This window comes from Sphaeramia orbicularis, chromosome 9, assembly GCF_902148855.1.
Source record: "Sphaeramia orbicularis chromosome 9, fSphaOr1.1, whole genome shotgun sequence".
NCBI lineage: Eukaryota > Metazoa > Chordata > Actinopteri > Kurtiformes > Apogonidae > Sphaeramia > Sphaeramia orbicularis.
Window position 1 is genome coordinate 31,524,207 of NC_043965.1, and position 20,479 is coordinate 31,544,685.

The following is a 20,479-nucleotide window of genomic DNA, read 5'->3' on the forward strand; positions in this document are numbered from 1 at the left end:
ACCTCTGACAGCAGCTCCTCGTCCAACAGCTGATCCAGGACGTCCTGATCCACTGACGATTTCTGTGGACCTGACAGAACTGACAAAAGCACCAGTCACACCAAGTACGACACAAAAAAACTACAAAGAACCTACAAAAACCTATGAAGAACCTACAAAAAACCTACAAAGAACCTACAACAAACCTACAAAGAACCTGCAAAGAGCCTACAAACAACCTATGAAGAACCTGCGAAAGGCCTACAAAGAACCTACGAAGAACCTATGACAAACCTACGACAAACCTACAACCTACGAACAACCTACGAACAACCTGTGACAAACCTACGAAGAACCTACAAAGAACCTACAAACCTACCAACGAACAACCTACAACAAACCTACAACAAACCTACAAAAATCCTACGAAGAACCTGCAAAGATCCTACGAACAACCTACGAAGAACCTGCGAAAAGCCTACGAACAACCTACGAACAACCTACGAACAACCTGCGACAAACCTATGAAGAACCTACAAAGAACCTACAAACCTACCTACGAACAACCTACGACAACCCTACAAAGAACCTACGAACAACCTACATAGGAACAACCTACGAAGAACCTACGACAAACCTACAAACAACCTGCGACAAACCTATGAAGAACCTACAAAGAACCTACGAACAACCTACAAAGAACCTACGACAAACCTACGATCAACCTATGACAAACCTACGAACAACCTATGAAAAGGCTACGAAGAGCCTACGACAAACCTACAAAGACAAAGTACAAAGAACCTACGAACAACTTACGAACAATCTACGAAGAACCTGCAAAGAACCTGTGAAAAACCTACAAAGAACCTACAAAAAGCCTACGGAGAACCTACGACAAACCTGCGAACAACCTGCGAAGAACCTACAACAAACCTACAAAGAACCTATGAAGAACCTACAAAGAACCTAAAGAACCTACGAAAAACCTACAAAGAACCTACGAAGAACCACCAAAAGCCTGAGCCAGTGACAACAGGAACAAGAAAGGAGGCGGAGCTTCAGAACGCCTGAGCCACTGGCAGCAGGAACAAGAAAGGAGGTGGAGCTTCAGGACACCCGAGCCAGTGGCAGCAAGAACAAGTGGACATATCAAAGAACAAAGCAGTAACCATGGAAACCAGCTGTAAAGCCTGAGTCACAGAGAAAAACCTACAAAAAACAGGATTAAACAGGCTAAAATACCTCACATGTGACTAATTGATGCCTTTGGGATTATTTAGAAGTATTTTTAAGCAAAAAAAAAAGTTGGACCAAAATCTCGTTTTTTTTCCAGACGATGTACCCCCCTTACGATTTTCTGTACCAGTGGTTGAAAATGACCCTCTTGAAAAATGGTTTCAAACAGTCTGAAATACGTCACATGTAACTAATTGATGCCTTTGGGATTGTTTAGAAGTATTTTTAAGTTTAAAAAAAAGTTGGACCAAAATCTCTTTTTTTTTTCCAGATGACATTACGATTTTCCATACTAGTGGTCGAAAATGACCCCCGTGAAAAATAGTTTCAAACAGTCTGAAATACCTCACATGTGACTAATTGATGCCTTTGGGATTGTTTAGAAGTATTTTAAGCAAACAAAAAAGTTTGCCACCACACTAATGGAATTATGCTGCAAAGCTCTGTCATTGAACAACAATCAAACCCAAACAGACAGCCAATACGGAAGGGAGTTTCCACATTCAAACCACCCCCTAGTATCCACTTAGAACTGTACCAGCAGTCAAAAAGACAGGGACCCCAGAATCTGTCTCATCATCACAGTATTCCTTTGCAGACAGAACCGTACAGACTGAAGACTGTGCCTGCTGTGCAAACTGAACTGGCATACGTATCTGTTAAGTTCATTGATGCTGAAAGATGCACTATCCCAAGCTGGACAGGTTTCCATACATTGCTTCAAGGTGATGGCATTCTCCAAAAGTCAGCACTTTATTATCTTCCAGTCATTGAGGTTTCACCAACACAGATGTCAACTGTAAAAACAATTCTGAAGTGAAGTGTCCAAATTGCTGACCAGCTAGAACTGGACCATGTAGTTCTAGTTTTTGATCAAGCCATATATGCTAAAGCTCAACAAATCTGATGGAAAGACAATGAGTTGACAAAGTGTTCAGTGATTAGATTCGGTGAGTTTCACACCTGCATGTCCTACCTGAGTATTTTAGGAAAAAGGTTCAGAGACGCGGGACAGCAAGACATACTCATCGAGTCTGAAGTTGTTGCTCCTGGATCCATCAATGGTGTTGTTAGAGCCATTTTTTTGTGTTTCAGTTAAAAACTCATATTTATATTTAGGTTTGACTTATCATTAATAATTTATGTATATTATATGAATGTTGAGTAATAATAGTATAAGTCTTGATATAATTGTGTGATGCAATCCTGTTGGCCGCTAAGATTATAAAAATGTAAAGAAAAGGAGCGGAACCAGAAGCCTAAAGCCTGGAGCATTACAGTCTGTTGACTGTCACGTAATTTAATTTAGAAATTCATCTTTTGTTTGTATTAATCTAAGTTTTAAGTAAAGACCGCAAACAGGAAAGTTGGATTCCAGACCCTTTGTTTACTGATACGTATCACGTACAGAAGAACTCCAAGGTTCATGGCTAGTGAGTTATACGCCACACTCACAGGTGTCATGAGTGGTCATCACTACAACCGCAGCATGAGGGCACACAAACTGATGTATGAGAGTCTACAAGGCATCAGATTTAAATTATTCTTAGACTTTTTGCCACCAGAGGAGAGAGATCAGTATATGGATGTCATAAATGAGATCTAAAGTGCATTCCCAGAGAGAGCAATGGATACTTTGTGCACCAATGAGAAATTTGCCAAAATGTGTTCAAAACACACAGACTTTGTTGAAAGAAGAAATGCTGGAAACCCAACGTTTGCCTTCTGGAGTTCATACATTGACATGGTGCAAATACTCCTGTTTGTGAGAGCAACACGAGAGTCAGACTGGCAGCTTCACCTGTCAACATTGCGGTTGATGATGGCAAAAACTGAAGACGTTCAGTGACCAGGCAAAAGCAAAAAAAAAATCTGCAGCAGGCAAGGATGTTATTCTACATGAGGACAAGAAGCTGTTCTCCTTTCCTACTCCTTGGGAACTGTTTCATATCCTTTAGCCAGTACTGACGGTTCTCTTGCAAAAACAGACAAATCAGCTCTTATGGAATTATTAGAGACCAAAGGTGAAGACTGCTTGGTTGACAAAGTTCCGGCAGATGGAGCTATTCTCTTCGATGGCATGGCGGTCATTCAAGCCATCCGATCAAGACCAAATACCTTTAGAGAGCTCGCTGAGACCATACTACAGTATATGGTCAAGCTTGCTCTGCATCACAAATGTTCAAGGATAGACTTTGTGATTGATCAGTATCCAGAGATGCGCACAAAAAATCCAGAATGATCATGAAGCGCTGTTGGAGGTACACAACAGGTGCAAATTCATGAATGAGATCAGAAGACACCAACACAATGGGAAAAGTTTTTGTCAGTTGGAGCTAACAAAGCAGCACTGGCAGAATTCCTCTATGCTGCATGGCGAGATGGTGATCTTACTGTTGTGGGCAAGAACTTGGGCTTATACATGGCTAATGGAGAAAAGTGTCACTGTGTGACTGTAATAGAGGGTTTACAAACTGTCAATGCTGTTGAAGATCTGACATGTGATCATGAGGAATGTGACACCAGCAGTGGCGGCTGCTCGTCTTTCAGACAGGGGAAGCTCATTGTCGGCTTACATCAAAAAACATAAATAAATAAATTGTCAGGTTATTTAAATGTACATTCAGCCCTCCATTCCTTTTTAAGAAAATGGTCAGTGACCTTATCGTACCAAGTAGGCGTCTTTTCCAGGGACTGGACCAGTGTCCTCTCAATGTCCAGTAGAGCTAGGCTGCTTAGATTGCCTTGGCCCATTGTGTTGTGGGTGTAAGACTTCAGCCTTTTTAAACAAGAGATGCTCCTTTCACTCCGACCGAGCCAACAGTTTGATTGATTTAACTATCTACAAAACGATATTAAACTCGAACAAGAAATAATTAAATTATGTAACTGAAACAAGAAAACGCTGAAGAAAAGAAACCCGGCAGCTGTAAACACTATAAAAGTCAAGCAATGCTGTTACATTGGGGGGTGTGTCTGTGTGTGTTAAAATGTTACCAAATCTTAAACAACATGACTGACTTTAATAGTATAAAAAATAAAAATATTGAAATGAAGTAAGGTCAGGAGTGTCAATTATATTATATGAATGTATTAATTGTGTTTTATATTTCAGCATTAATTCTCATTAGTACCCGTTCCCCCGAAGGAGAGGCAAGGGGTAATGTTTTTGGTTCAGTTTGTTTGTATGTTAACACTAGCAGCAAAACTATTGGTTGAATTCATACCAAATTGGGTTTATAGATTGCCAGTGATGCAGTATAGATGTGATTACATTTTAGGAAAAGTAGGTCAAAGTTCAAATTTTAATTCATTTTTTTAAAAACTTTTTTTCTTCTCCCATTTACTTATGATTACATTTCAAATGTCTATAAAAACATCAATTTAGTTTCAATTTACTTCAAACTTGGCACATATGCAGAGGCAATTGATATGCTGACATCAGCACACGCATAGACATGATGACATCAGCTGGATCGATGCCAAAATAAGCTACAATGCGAGGGGCGGGGTTTGTTGTGCCTGGGACCACTTGTTTATTTTGTATTCAGTACATGATGACTTATTTAATATATGTTTCTCCCTGGGCTTCTTCCAAGTACCCCTGGGGCTACGCATACCCCCATTTGAGAAAGCCTGCGCTAGAACACTGTTGACAGTTGGAGCAAAGGCAACTAAGGAAAACTCTACGTTTCTTACATTGACAAGTTTGCCAAATGTTACACGCTGAGTCTCACCTGACATATGTCTATACCTGCACAAATGATTCTGACTCCATTCACCCTGTCTATTAGAATAAAATGCAATGCTCTGAAGGTACACAGATATACACGCAAAATGGTTTAAAAGAGTGTGCAACGCTGGACACGTCTCTCCCTCAAAGATCACCATCTTGGCAATGTAGTACAAAACATCTGAAACTGCAAAGGAGGAAGGTGTGATCACACCAGCAGCCACCCTACACAGAATTACCTTGTCGTGGAGGCGTAAACGACAAAGAAATTTGTGGAGAATGGATTGGTTGTCAGTCAGGCCTTCCTTTATTGTGCACAAGTGAGAAACTGACAAACGAAGCTTCGCCCTCTGTCAGAAGTCAGTTCTACCTAATACAGAAAATCAGTCTAACTTATAGAGGCTGTGCTAAGCTTACATGGGATTGGTTAATATAAAATATGACGTATGATGCTGTTACTAAGTAAAAGAAAGAATGTCAGATGGACACAGGACAGAATGTAAGACCTTGGAGTCATTCTGGGAAGTTGGGGAAAGTAACTTTTTGTTGAATTCCAGAACTGAGAGAGCTCATGCTCTGCTATGGGCTAAAAGGTCAAACTGTAAGTTGTGCTATCTTTAGAGATAAAGTAGCTTACAATATGCAGAATTGAGAAGCTGACTGAGAGAAACATTCATGTTTTGAAGGACACAGGTGTCTGACAAACTAACAGTTGTGAGGAGCCAGGAAAAGAAAACTTATGGTCATCATTAAGCATTAAAATCAGTATTAACAACCTCAATTGAAAAAATGTTATTATGCAAATAGAAGTAAAAGTTAGTGAACAATTTGGTTGCAAATGGAAAGTTAACCCATAAAGAACAAAAGCATCTACTAATCTAAACTATTTAATACCTGTTGACCCACTAATCCTATTAATTCATGTAAATAATTGGTGTAAAATACAGTTTTTCATCTTTTCATGGTCATCAGATATGACCCATTTGGATGTTCAGAGGCTCCGTAGGGAATGTGGAAACACCATCATCTTCTACAACATTGATTCACCAGTAAAACCCATGGAGTTGGATCACTGATAATGGATGGACACACTTGATTTATGTTCAGTTAATGATATCTGTTTCTTTTGTTGTCACTTAAATTTTCATTGGTTTTCAAATGTTTTCAGTCAGTTGCAAAAAGGAAAGGACAAAATGAACAAACAAATAAAGAAAACAAAAAACAAAACAACCAACAACTTAAAAAGGCAGCTGCCAAGACCCCCTCCCCAGCACCTCCACAATTCTTGTACACATGTATACATACACCCACAGCAAATACATAAACACATACACATACTGTCCACCAGCCCCCCTCCTGTACCTTCTCTAAGATGTTGCCCCCATAATATTAGCTATAAAACTTGACTCAATTATATCTTTCATTGCTTTGTTGTTTGTTTGGTTTTTGTTGCATATTTTTTATGGTAGTTTTAGTCTACCCTACTTACTGTTTATATATTCTATTTTAGATTTTATTCTTCATCTTCTTAAAAAATCTAAACCTAAACCTAAAAAATCAGTAAGACAACTGCAGCTCATCCAGAATTCTGCTGCTAGAGTCCTCACTAAGACCAAATAAGTGGACCATATTAGTCCAACTCTGAGGTCCTTACACTGGCTGCCTGTCCGTCAGAAGTTAGACTTTAAAGTTCTGTTGCTAGTCTATAAAGCTCTGAATGGTTTAGTGACCTCCTGACTCAGTATGAACCCACCAGACCCATCAGGTCATCTGGATCCAGTCTGTTGTCAGTTCCCAGAGTCAGAACCAGACATGGAGAAGCTGCGTTCAGCTTCTATACTCCACGTGTCTGGAACAAACTTCCAGAAAGCCTCAGATCAGCTGAAACACTCAGTTTATTTAAATCCAGGTTTAAGACCCACCTGTTCTCAGATACATTTGAATAGAGTTTTTATTCATCAGTTCAGATCTGCACAATTTCTTTTAAGCTTAAAGTTTTTATCTTTTTTGTTTGTTTTTTTTTTCTTTTCTTCTTTTTTTCTCATGCCTATACTTTTTATTGTTTCCTTGCTGTAATACTTTAAATGTTTTATGTAAATCACTTTGAATTGTCTTGTACATGAAATGTGTCCTTGCCCTCTTACTCTACAAACTGAGACCTGGGTAACTACATTTTATTCTATCATCAAACATTGATCGAATAACAATAAAACTGAGTCTGATCTTTGCCGAAGACATCCCTTTTTCTTCAGTTTTCTCTGTTTTGATATGATAACCTTTAAGTTTACTCTGAGTTTTCATGAACATCGAAAGGAAATATAGGAAAATACATGATTTACAGTGGAAAAATGCAAAATACAGGTTATAACATGATAATAAATGTTGATAAATTGCATAAGAAAGGTTAAATAGAGAGAACATTTTATTTGGGAACTGCCACAAAAGTAGCTCTGGGTCTTTATGGGCTAAGTTCAATAGCAGATAATCCACTGCTCTGCTGATTAACCACTAAAAAGCAGTGAAGAAGAACTCATCTTTTTGGGTTCTGGTATGTACATACTGATTTCAGACAATCAATCAAATTTTATTTATATAGCGCCAAATCATAACAAAAGTTATCTCATGACACTTTACGTATAGAGTTGGTCAAAACCAGACTCTAAGCCAATTTACAGAAACCCAACAGAATCCTCCAGGAGCAAACACTTGTGACTGGTGACAGTGGCGAGGAAAAACTTCCCTTTAACAGGCGGAAACATCGAGCAGACCCAGACTCCTGAAGTTGCTAAGTTGTAGAAAGCCAGTGCTGGTTAGTGTATATATGCCAATGGAATTTGACTTGAGAAACAGCGTTAGTCTTTTAGGAATACCTGATCCATTACACTACATTAGCCTCATAGCACAAATGTCTAACTCATACATTATATGGACAAAAGTATTGGGACACATTGAACTCAGGTGTTTCTTTTCTAACAGGGGTCTGGCATACAAAACAGTAATGACAAATGTCCTAATATAGTTTTATATTGTGATAAATATCATATTGATTATTAATATTGATGATGTTAAATCGGCATGAACAGGACATCTTACAGCTGTATGACATGACTTGTCCCAATATTTCTGTCCATGTAATTTATAAACATCAATATTTCCATGAAGTTTAATGGGAGACTTTTTCGTAAGTGAGATGTGAAGAGAGTAGATGGTTAGGTGTTGTAGAAAATTATTATTTACAGTCAGAGCATGAAAAATATAATAGAAATTTAGCCGTAGAACATCTACAATCATAGTTATGGGGGGAAAAAAATCAATGTTGAGAGAAATTAAATAAAAACCATCTCTGAGACATTTTGGAAGCAAAGACAACAATTTAAACCACATTAACCAATTCAATGATATTTATCACAATATAAAAATATATTATGGTATTTGTCATTATTGTTTTGTGTCCCAGACCGCTGTTTGAAAAGAAACACCTTAATTCAACATGTCCCAATACTTTTGACCATTGGAATTTGACTTAGACAATTATGCTCTGAGGCTAGCGATAACCTATGAACTCTACATCAACATGTTATCAAGACTACATGTGTTCAACATCACCATAGGTGGCAATAGCAAACAGTACATGTACTAGCATATTTTGTCTTACTTCTGGTTGACTCTTATATTTTCACTGTCTTCTTTTGTATGTGTTGTCTCTGTCAACTCCTGGGCAGAGTATTTCTTCATCATTTATTAAATAAATAGCATTTTTAAAATAAATGTGACAGTTGTGGAAGAGAACCAAACTTTGGTAAAAGAAGAACATGTTGTCAGCATTCAGCCTCTTGATTAAAGAGAGTTTTTTTTTTTTTCTGCGGTAGAACTTCAAAAAACACTTCTCTGCACCGTCCACATTTAAAGACTATACAATGGCACTATTTTTATCCATTGTCAGTTGTGAATATTGTTAAAAAAAAAAAAAAAAGGTTATGATATTGATAATTTAAATAAAAAATGTTTATTTTGATATTTACTTTTGTTCTCCATCCATGATGCTGCCATTTTTCAAAACTCTTGCTATTAAGGTATGATAAAATATTTTTTTTCTCTAACCAATTATTAGGTTGTAAAATGAACGGTTTAACCTCCTAAGACCCAGGAAATGTCAGCAAAGTAAAAGCTTTTCTTTTTTTTTTTAATTAAATAAGTGCCTATACTGGAAACATCATGATGCAACAGTTTTTTCAGATGCAGTTTTTAAAATTTTTATGGAATGTCCTTTGTGGTGGACAGTTTTCTTTTCTTTTTTTTTTTGTATAAAGTTGTGAAACTCTTGTCCATAAATGTGGACAGAAAACCCATAGCTGGGTTTTAGGAGGTTAAGGTATACACTGAAAAAATTTTAGGATGAACATGTCATAGGAACTTCACTTTTGAGAATTTTGTAATTCTTGCAAAAAAAATAATAATAATTTTGTCCATCCATGACGCAGTGATGAAAATGAACATAAATGATGCAACAACACAAAAAATAACATAAAAACACAAGTACTATAAATGATGCAACAAAATGAAAATAATGTAAAAAATGTAATTTATGATGGACTTTTATGCATTTGGATCTTGAGGAGATGCAACATCCATCTTTGAGGTGGTAACATGGAAAAACTTTGGAACCAGTGATTTAGATATTTCTCACACACCAAGATTATTATTGCTCATGAAAACTACCGAAATGATGAAAACTAGAATTGAAAAAACATTTTCGTTAACTGAAATAAATAAAAACTATAATTAAAAGAAAAAAACATAACTGAAACTGTATTGTGTGCCTACAAAACTAACTAAAATGTATAAAAATTATGTATAAAATTCCCTTCGTTTTCATCTATCAATGTCGGATTGATATGAAATTGTTATATTTTGCTCAAGCAGTTTTAGCTGATGGCACCATACGGCACTTCACACTCCATCACTTCTCATCACTCATCATTTAGAGGCTTGACACTTCTCGTCCCCACTCTACCTGGCAACATGGAGACTAAAGTTGGGAGAAAGCAGCAGAGTCCTGTATGGGGTTGGTTTGAATATGATGGCAAGGAAGATAAAAGATATGAAAAAACTAAAACTAAACAAAAACTAAGCATTTAAAAAAAAAAGAAAAAAAAAAGAAAAAAGAAAACTAATAAAAACTAGCAAACCTGCCCTGAAAACAAATTAAAACTAACTGAATGACAGGGAAAAAAGTAAAAAAAAAAACAAAAAAAAAAACCACTAAATAAAACTAAACTACAATGAAAAATCCAAACCTATCATAACCTTACAGGTACAGAAGTGTTTCTGATGATGTGTAACAAAGAAAACAAAACAAAAGAATAATAAGACCAGAAAACCCTGCTGAATGGTGATTTCCTGTGAATATTAGACCCATCTCCTTCAATATTTTTTCCTCTATATTTCTTTATTTGGAAATGTAATTTTATCATGACGGTTTTCATCTTTTCCATGAAACAATCAATACAATATAAAAGCATTTGTGATTATTGTTTTGTATCCCCACCCAGCAAGAGCCCCTACATATTAAATGTGTTTGTCTATATATGTTGATTTATATTGGTTTATATTTAGTGCAATTGTCATGGGTTATGATGCAGAATTATAGATATGATAATTATTATATTACTTGATTTAGACGCATATGCCTAATTTATTAGATTGATATGGTTTGTGTGTTGTATTTTAAGAAAGGGTTGGAATTAAATAAGTGTTTACTTTTTCGCATACCTTTACAGATGTGTAAATAAGACCAAAATTAGATTAGGTATTTCTTTTGTATAACAGTATACATTTTTATTTTTGTTTTGGTTATTATGTTGATAGTTCGCTCTGGGCCTTTGCTTTTGTTGGTAGTTGTTTTGTGCTTCTTATATGCTCGAAATAAAACATTAATTTATTCATTCATAAAATAAGTGTCATGATAATCATTTTGGAAAAACTCAAGAAGCAAAACTTATTCGTTATATAAGAAAATTGAATTGCAATCCATCTCTACAATATACACAGTGAATACAGTTCACGGATTACAGATTACGGTACATTTCCGTCTTTGACCTACAGGTGGCAGCAGTGAGCTCAGACCACTAGGTGTCCACGTGGAGCCTCGTCAGCAGAAGAAGAACGTGGCCCGTACGCGGAAGCAGGAACAGGACTTGTCAAACAAACCCTCCCATCATCTGTTACTACAGATTTAGCGGTGTTAACAGAAAGGAGGGACCCGGTCTGAAGATTAGTTTTTTTCTTTATACAAGTGTTGGCGCCATGAGGACGGCGTTTCTTCTGCTCACTTTACTTCTGTCCTGCTGCTCGGTCAGAGGTATGGGAAGTTTGGTTTCCTGTCGCTGTTTACCGTGTACATTGTTTTTTGTTGTCCGACTAATCCTTAAATCCTCGGCTAATTCATCTTGTGAGTCGGTCACCTGTTTACCTGGGTACAAAATAACGCGTCTGCCTCCTATATAAACGAAATTAAGCAATTATGCTAATGTTATATATTATAAAGGTTATAAAACTGGACAATTTATTTATGGCTCTGTTACAAAGCTACTGCCTCAACATTTCAATAATATTTTTTTCAGGCTCACTTCAGTGTTCTGTACTGAGGACCCAAAATATGGAATAATCTGCCAATTGTCCTGATGGAGCTTCCTCAAATTCACTTTAAAACAGTTGTGAAAACTCTGCCTCTGGTTGTAGTTTTCCTCGTGGGATACATTTCTAAGCTTGGTATATCGTAGAATTTCTATTTGTTGAAAATGTACTTTTGTCCAGCTTGCAAATATTTTTCTATATTTTTAATATAATCTTTGAAATCTGGAGGTTACCACTTGTTAAGCCCCTTAAGGGTTTTTGGTGACCATCCATCACAATTTTTAACCAACATGTATTTATGTGTGTATTTTTTACTATGTGAAAATTAAATAAATTAAATGTTTGCTTTTAAACAGGTTAATGAATTTAGCATTTTTACATTCACAATAATTTGAATATGTGAAATATGAAAATTAGGGTTCATGTTGTTTTTCCAACAATAACTAAACTGACTGTAATTTGTGTGCATAGACATGTACCAGGAAGCTTGAGCTACAGATCTGGTTGTGGTTTCCATCATAAAATATCAAATAAAAAAGTATGCTCACACAAAGAACAAACAAACAATCTTTTGTTGGTATGTCTTTAAGATGCATGACCTGATTAGTTAAAAGACCAAAACTGACTGTCCAACTCCCGTAGGTGAATAGTTCAACTGTCTGTCTATTATCAGGTCTTTCCTGTTGTGTCAGTACTTGCATGGAGGAGACACAGCAGAATACACATGACTGATATCTGGGGAATAGTGATAGCTTTTTTTTTATTAGTGTCCACTGACATTTAATTGACAATATAATAATAAGAGTAATAAGAATGCTCAGCCTTGTCAGGCTTGTTTACTGACGTGAGCTATCTGAGTTTATCTGTCTGGCATGTGTCTGCAATTGTTGTAAAGTCAGACATTACACGATGTTTTGAAAAGTGATTCGACCACAGATAGATGTCATTGCTTTTTTTATTATTAATAAATACATGTATGAATGATGGGAGCACAATACACTCTGCCCCCCCCCCACCACCACCACCACCACCACCAAAAAAAAAAGGTCACATATGCAATATTTCATCTGACTACCTATAGCTTTCAGTATAGGACACATTCACTGTGGCATCCTTTATGCCACGCACTGCTTATGTAGTGTCAGTCTGTGTCACAACATTTTTTACATACATATTTGCATAAATTTATTGCCAAGATCTTGTATTAAGGATGGAGGAATCAGACTGCTGCAGCAAGTTTTCTCCAACACTTCCATTAGATTCTCAGTGAGGTTCATGTCTCATGGTCCTTGAGCCACTCTTTCATAAGCCTGATGATTTTTGGCATTGTCCAGTCTTTATACTTCTAGCAAACTGCATCAGTTGGGATTAATTAACTTGTTCACAGCTGAAACACATTAATCTCTGCAATATTTATCCAATGGTGGGCTCTTAGGTAGTTGTTTAGTTAAATCCAGGTAGTGTTTTATCAAAAACAGAACTATTACCTAAAAGCAGAATGTGAAAACTTACAGATTGCCCAACACTGCACAGTGGCCAAACAAACAAGCAAACAATCAAATGTCCAATACCCACTGACCCTTGGACATGGTGGTGCACAGCAAGAACTCCTGGGTCCAACACCTGCTGATGGGGGTGACCTCTCTGTAGAGTTTCCATGTTCTCCCATATCTGTGTGGGTTCTCTCTGGGTTCGTCCCACCATCCAAAGACCACCTTAATCGGTCAATCTACATTGCTCATAGGTGTAAATGGTTGTTTGTCTTTATATGTCAGCTCTGCGATGACATGGCGACACATCCAGGGCGTACTGTGCCTTTGCCTGATGGTAGCTGGGATTGGCTCCAGCACCCCTGCAGCCCTCTCAAGGATTAAGCGGTTCAGAAAATGAATCTATGAGCAGTACAAGCAAAGTATTGTACCTGGGAAAAAAAAAATCCAGTTTAGGTTGGCAAGGTAGCCTGGCATGTGTTGTGAAATAATGAGAAGGACAAGATCACTTTCACTTCTTTGTTCCTCACAAGATAACACCTCAAACCAGACTACAAAAACCTGATGTTTCAAATTACACCCTGTGATATACTGATTAAACTCTTATTTTTCTTTTCTGCAGGAGCACCAGTCCTTGACAATCAGAATGTTCAAGCACCAGGATCTGGTACAGGTGACGAAATGAAGAAGGCGCATGGAAATGTTGCTAATAACAATCCGTCTGAAGAGGGCAGTGAAGTGACAAATACAAAACCTAGTAAATCCGTAACAGATAAAGGGGTACCTGATAACAATTCTGGAGCAGATAATGGAAATGCAGATGGCACACCAGCTAAGTCTGCAGTAAAAACAAGCAGTGAAGACAAAGGTGACCAGCAGAAATCAGCCATGACAAAAGCCCATGGTGATGCTGGTAATAATGGCCCAGGTCCTGTGGAGAATGTAAAAGAACGGGAGGATAATGACTCACATGAAGATGGGGAGAATAAGAACACAAATGAAGATGGGAAGAATAAGGACACAAATGATGATGAGAAGAATAAGGACACAAATGATGATGAGAAGAATAAGGACACTAATGACGGTGAGAAGAATAAGGACACTAATGACGGTGAGAAGAATAAGGATACAAACGATGATGAGAAGAATAAGGGCACTAATGAAGGTGAGAAGAATAAGGGCACTAATGAAGATGAGAAGAATAAGGACACAAATGAAGATGAGAAGAATAAGGGCACTAATGAAGGTGAGAAGAATAAGGGCACGAATGAAAATGAGATGAATAAGGGCACCAATGAAAATGAGAAGAATAAGGGCACCAATGAAAATGAGATGAATAAGGGCACCAATGAAAATGAGAAGAATAAGGCCACCAATGAAAATGAGAAGAATAAGGCCACCAATGAAAATGAGAAGAATAAGGGCACCAATGAAGATGAGAAGAATAAGGGCACCAATGAAGATGAGAAGAATAAGGCCACCAATGAAAATGAGAAGAATAAGGCCACCAATGAAAATGAGAAGAATAAGGCCACCAATGAAAATGAGAAGAATAAGGGCACCAATGAAGATGAGAAGAATAAGGCTACCAATGGAGATGAGAAGAATAAGGCCAACAAGGAAAATGAGAAGAATAAGGGCACCAATGAAGATGAGAAGAATAAGGGCACCAGTGAAGATGAGAAGAATAAGGGCGCCAATGAAGATGGGAAGCCTGGAGGGAACACTCAACACCAACCTGCTGCAGACAGTGAAGCGGAAAATAGCCATTTTTTCTCCTACCTTGTTTTCTTAGTGGTTTTTGTTGCAGTGCTTTACATTGCCTATCACAACAAGCGCAAGGTACTTCACACACAACTCTGGGGATTTACTTTCTGTCATTTCCTTGAACCAAATTTGCAAATGTTTATCTGTCAGCCACATTTTCCATCTGTCTGAACACATGACAGAACATCATAAGTTAAGAAGTTACTGAACTACATGTATTTCAGATCAAATAGTGTAATGTGAGTAGAGTGTGGTCTAGTTGACACATTTGTATTATGTTTGACCCCTTTATCGGCTTCCTCTTCCTGACACTCCAGTGCAGGCAGAATAAAGGCATGAATAACTCATTGTCATTTGCCCCCTAAAAATATGTCGCTTCCTCTCAGTTTGCATTCAGCAAATAACTGAAAGACTCAGCCAAAGACAGTTTTTGTGTGCTGTTTTTAAGTAAACTGTCCTGTACAGTCATACAGGTTCTCTGTAATGTGTAGTGTGGGTGGTTTTGAGTTTATTTTATTTCCATGCATGTTTTCTAGGTCAGGTTTCCAACCACAAGCTGTCTAACTTAAATTTGTAACAGCTTCATTTAATTTTTTACTATAGATAATTGCCTTCGTCTTGGAAGGAAAGAGATCAAGAACTACACGTCGACCTAAATCCACGGACTATCAAAAGTTGGAACAGCATGTAAGTTATTCATGCAGAGAACGGCATTTTCTGAACTATTTCTGTGTGACAAAAACAGAAATGATTTAATATTTTGTGAGTGCTGAATTGCCTTTATTTGTTCTTCCAGATGTGATCTCTTCACTCCCATGAACCTGTTGCCTTGAGCAGCTGAATACACTGTGGATATAGTTGGAGGAAGAGTGGATTTTGGCTTTTTTTTGTGTATATGTGTTAAATGGACATTATTCTATTTTGTAAATCTAGATGCTTATTGCATGACTATGCAGATGACACTTTTGCCTTAGTGAGGGAATTATGTGAAATGCAGTGAAGGTAAAATGAACATGCTGGTTTTGCACTTGTGCTATTCCACTTTTAGGCAATCTTTGACCTGATTTAAAGGTCCCTTCTCAGGATATTTCAGTAGTAGTGGGAAATTAGCAGTTTGGAACCCAGCCTTCTATGTAGAGAACATTAGTTATTGCACTGTGTTCCAAAACAAGCCATCTGAATCTTTGTAAAATATTGGGTGTGTACATTTATTGAGGATGTCCTAAATGTCTATCAGATTAAATATTTTAAATATGTCCAGATCCAGTTTAGATGTGCAAAAGTGTGGGCATGTCTGTGTGTGTTCGCAGCCATAGTGTTGGCCAGATGAATGTAAGAATAACCTTTATTTTCCTAATGCCATGCAGACACAGTGCTCATCCACTTTAATTGCTAAAGGCTTTTAACACGCTGAAGTGGAAAAGCACCACTAAACCACTGAAAGATTTCTTTCACTGCTGTTCTAGGTGGTGTGCAACACCAACATCATTTCACTTTTTCAGCCAGTTGTTCAAACTTAAGCTGTGTTGTAATAGGACATTGAAGTTGCACTTTGGAAGAAAATGAAAGGATGTGTGACAGGTTTACCTAGATTAAAACAAAGTAATTCTTCTGGATTGTGTGTGTTTATATTAAGATGAGAGACCTGTGCCAAACTATCAATGTTTTACTGTGATTCTATGTGTAACTCTTGTTTTGTGCCTCCATTTAAAAAAAAAAAAAAAAAAAAAAAAAAACATGACATGTTAATGTGCTGTGTTCATAATATGGGGTTTGGAGAGCCCTTTCTGCATGTACACAAATAAATAGGCTGTTTTTAGAGGAGATAAACTTCTATTTTTATTGTTTAAAACCTGTTTTAATGTGATGTTTAAAATAACCACAGTCATGCTTTGTGGCAGTCTGTCTACATTTGATGCAAAATTGAAAAATAACTAAAAGACATCATGAACAGCACTTCTACTGTCCTTCTAAGTGAGGTTTTTATTTTGCTAGGAATTGAGACCTAAACGCAACAAAAACTGCCCTATTCCTGTAACATTACACAAATGTATGACATATAATCGATCTGGTACTGCTTCTAAAAATAAATCCTTTTTCTACTTTTTGTTGATGTGTAACTGACTTCCTTGACACCCACAGTGTTTCACTAACAAACTCATATTCAGGTCAGAAAATGTAAACAGGACTTAACATGTGCAAAAGAAACAACGCTAGAAGTTCTTCTAAATGTGTCCAGGTGACCTCCCGGTGCTTCAGGGTCCTGTAAAGTCCACCCAGTGCAGTCTGTCACAGAGGGGTCATGTTTGTGGTCTCTGCTTCATAAATGTCTGGTATTTCTCCCATGGATGAGGACACCATGTGGACGGACGCGCACCCTCGGAGCTCCGTCTCATACTGGATCAGCTGCTTCCAGAAGCCGCTGTTCGGCCTCACCATGGGCCGGCAGGTCTTCAGCCACCTGTGCGCCTCCAGCAGACTGACCCCCCGGTGTTTCACCAGGTAGGCCATGCACAGGGCGGCGGAGCGGCTCACACCGGCGTTACAGTGCACCAGTGTGCGTCCCCCACCCTCCGACACGGACCGGATCTTATCTGCAACCTCATCGAAGTGACAGTTCAGAGCAGACAGAGGGGAGTCTGCGACGGGGATGTGGACGTATTCCACCCCGGAGGATCCCACCCCCTTGGTCTCAGTGACACAGATGATGCAGGTTATGTTGGAGCGGGTCACCTGGGAGGGGTCACCGGCAGCTCTTCCGTTACTGAGGTAAAGGTGGTCGGTGACACGGCAGAGGCCAGACAGACCCGCAGGGACCCGGGTCTGCATGGAAGCTGTGTTTACGGTCTCCTCTTCTTCTTCTCTTATTTAAATGGCGGATTACAACCAACAGTCAAAGGGGTATACCGCCACCTACTGTACCGGAGTGTGCAATACCACAGTAAGGTACAACAGGTCACAGTCTAGAGCAGGGGTCCCAAACTCATTTTCTTTCAGGGGTCACATTCAGCCCAATTTGATCTCCAGTGGGCCGGACCAGTAAAATAATAGCATAATAACCTATAAATAATGATAACTCCAAATTTTTTTCTCGGTTTTAGTGCAAAAACCTCCCATTATATTATGAAAATACTTACTTTTATAAACTATCCAAACAAAAAAGATGTGAATAACCTGAAAAAAATGAAATTTCTTAAGAAAAATAAGTGCAATTTTAACAATATTATGCCTCAACTTATCATTTCTACATGTGCATTTTGGAACAGATCTACAAAGACACTGAAGACTTAGTAACAGTCAGAAAATGGTTAAAATTGTGCTTAATTTTCTTTAGACATTTCAGGTTCATATTTGTTCAGGTTATTCACATTTTATTGTTACAGGATAGTGTGTAAATGTAAATATTTTCACAATTTAATATTATTTTTTGCACTAAAACAAAGAAAACACATTTAAGTTGTCATTATTTATAGGCATAATGTTTTTGGGGTTTTTTTTTTCACATCAAACTGTGAAGAAAATATGGAGTCATTAGTTTTTGTAGGTTATTATTTTACTTGAGATAAAATTGGTCTGTATGTGGAAAATGAGATCGACAGCCTTGACTGTAGAATTTTTGCACTTTGCAAATTCACCCCATGGGCCGGATTGGAACCTTTGGCAGGCCACATTTGGCCTCCGGACCACATGTTTGAAACCCCTGATGTAAGTAATAATGATAAAAATAATAATAATAATAATAATAATAATAATAATAATAATAATAATTATTATTATTATTATTATTATTATTATTATTACTAAATATAGAGGTAGAACTATAAACAATATCAGTATCAACATAATACTACATACATTAGAATTTATATCTTATCTATTAACGTAAGTTTTTAGCAAGCAAGCAAGCAAAGTTTATTTATTTAGCACCTTTCACAGACAAGAGAAGTCACAAAGTGCTTCACAAAAGATTATAAAATATAATTTTTTAAACTTTTTTTTTTTACATTTTGCTTCGTTTTTTTTTTTTTTTTTTTTGCATCTTGTGACATATTTATTTACCTATTTTGGTCAGGTATCGTAATTGTTTTGCATCATTTCATCAGGTATATATTTACCTATGTTTTGTTTGTTTTGTACTTCTAGATATGTAGTTTTGCACTTGGTTTTGTATTCATTTTGTATTATCTTTGGATGTATTTTGTTTGGTTTGACTGACTTTATACAGTATGACTTTATAACTAGTTGTGTATTGCTAACCATTAAGGCTATTATTATTTAGAAAAGGGCAAGAAATATAAGATTTTCTTCATCCTGCTCCTTTTCAAGCATTCGTGTGTACATGTTTGTTCACTTGATAATTATTGAATGTCTGCTGATGAAATGCACAACCATGAACAAAAAAAATGAAATGAATGAATGAATAAATGAATGAATGAATTCCTCTTTCCTTCAGAAAAATGCATAGAGCCTTATAGCACTCTCCTATTTTATAATTTTTTCTTAATATTCCTTTTAAACTCCATCTCCACTCTATTTTATGAATCCTATCACATAATTCCTCCCTCATTGCATTATACTTGTTACATTTCATACTGACATGCTCTGCATTTTTATTGTGTTTACATTACTACTGAGAGGTCCTTTCACATGGTATGTACTGCTTGGACCAGCGCTATGGCAACGCAGCAAGGACAATTTAATAGCCTGCAGATGCGCACTCTATCCCCCCCGGCTAGAAGGGGTTCCACATAAACCAGGGGTGTCAAACATATGGCTCGCAGGCCTAAAACTGGCCCACCAAAGGTTCCAATCCAGTTCACAGAATGAATTTGCGAACTGCAAAAATTACAAGGAAGATATTAACAGTCAAGGGTGTCAGACGTGTTTTAGTTCAGGGGCCACATACAGCCCAATGTGATCTCAAGTAAAACAATAGCTTAATAACCTATAAATAATGACAACTCCAAAATTTCCTCTTGGTTTAAAGTGAAAAAGTAAATACATTATGAAAATATTTACATTTGCAAACTATCCTTTTACAATAAAATATGAATAACCCACATAAATATGAGTAACCTGAAAAGTCTCAAGAAAATTCATTTCAATTCTAACAATATAACAGCTAAATGTGTTGTTCATTTGTAGGTCCACTGTGATCTGTAAATTATGTTGATAATAAGCTGAAATGTAACAGAGGCACCATGTGATGTAGTGGTTAGCACTGTCACCTCACAGCAAGTAGGTCTTGGGTTCCATTCCAACACCAAGACCTTTCTGCGTGGATTTTGCATGTTCTCTCTATGTTTGCGTGGGTTCTCTCAGGGTACTCCAGCCTCCTTCCACCATCCAAAGACATGTACTAATAGGTTAACTGTAGTACTGCAATAACCAATCAATCCAAATCGATTCTTGAAAGAGTTGGCAATGAATTTGGGAGTCGATTCATTGGGTCATGAGCACATTAGTATTAAGGCATGCTCACATGCTGGCATGCCATATAACAGAGGAAAACACTGAGGAGCATGGCTGAGACTTCGGATGCTGGGCAGCCTCATTTGGTTGAAACGTAGCGTGCCATTTATGTAACAAAAATTGAATATGGAGAAAAAATAGCCAAAATCCCATGGCGCAGTAC

At 37.3% G+C, this 20,479-nt stretch overlaps 2 protein-coding genes across 3 annotated transcripts; one reads left to right on the top strand and one right to left on the bottom strand.

Annotated features, from left to right (window-relative positions):
* Positions 1-11,113: 11,113 nt before the first annotated feature.
* Positions 11,114-16,767, top strand: tgoln2 (trans-golgi network protein 2). Its single transcript, XM_030143680.1, has 4 exons — positions 11,114-11,312; positions 13,700-14,919; positions 15,448-15,531; positions 15,641-16,767. Exons 1-4 carry the CDS (start codon positions 11,258-11,260, stop codon positions 15,644-15,646), a joined length of 1,365 nt encoding a protein of 454 aa, XP_029999540.1. The 5' UTR covers positions 11,114-11,257; the 3' UTR covers positions 15,647-16,767.
* On the bottom strand, positions 16,578-19,519 carry LOC115425862 (dual specificity protein phosphatase 18-like). 2 transcript variants are annotated; one of them, XM_030143681.1, is made up of 2 exons: positions 19,469-19,519; positions 16,578-17,689 (listed from the first exon to the last, which is right to left on the bottom strand). In XM_030143681.1, exon 2 carries the CDS (start codon positions 17,671-17,673, stop codon positions 17,134-17,136), a length of 540 nt encoding a protein of 179 aa, XP_029999541.1. In that variant the 5' UTR covers positions 17,674-17,689; positions 19,469-19,519; the 3' UTR covers positions 16,578-17,133. The 2 variants fall into 2 exon arrangements, with proteins under 2 accessions (XP_029999541.1, XP_029999542.1); XM_030143682.1 differs by having other exon boundaries at positions 16,578-17,691; positions 19,473-19,489.
* Between the last annotated feature and the right edge of the window lie 960 nt (positions 19,520-20,479).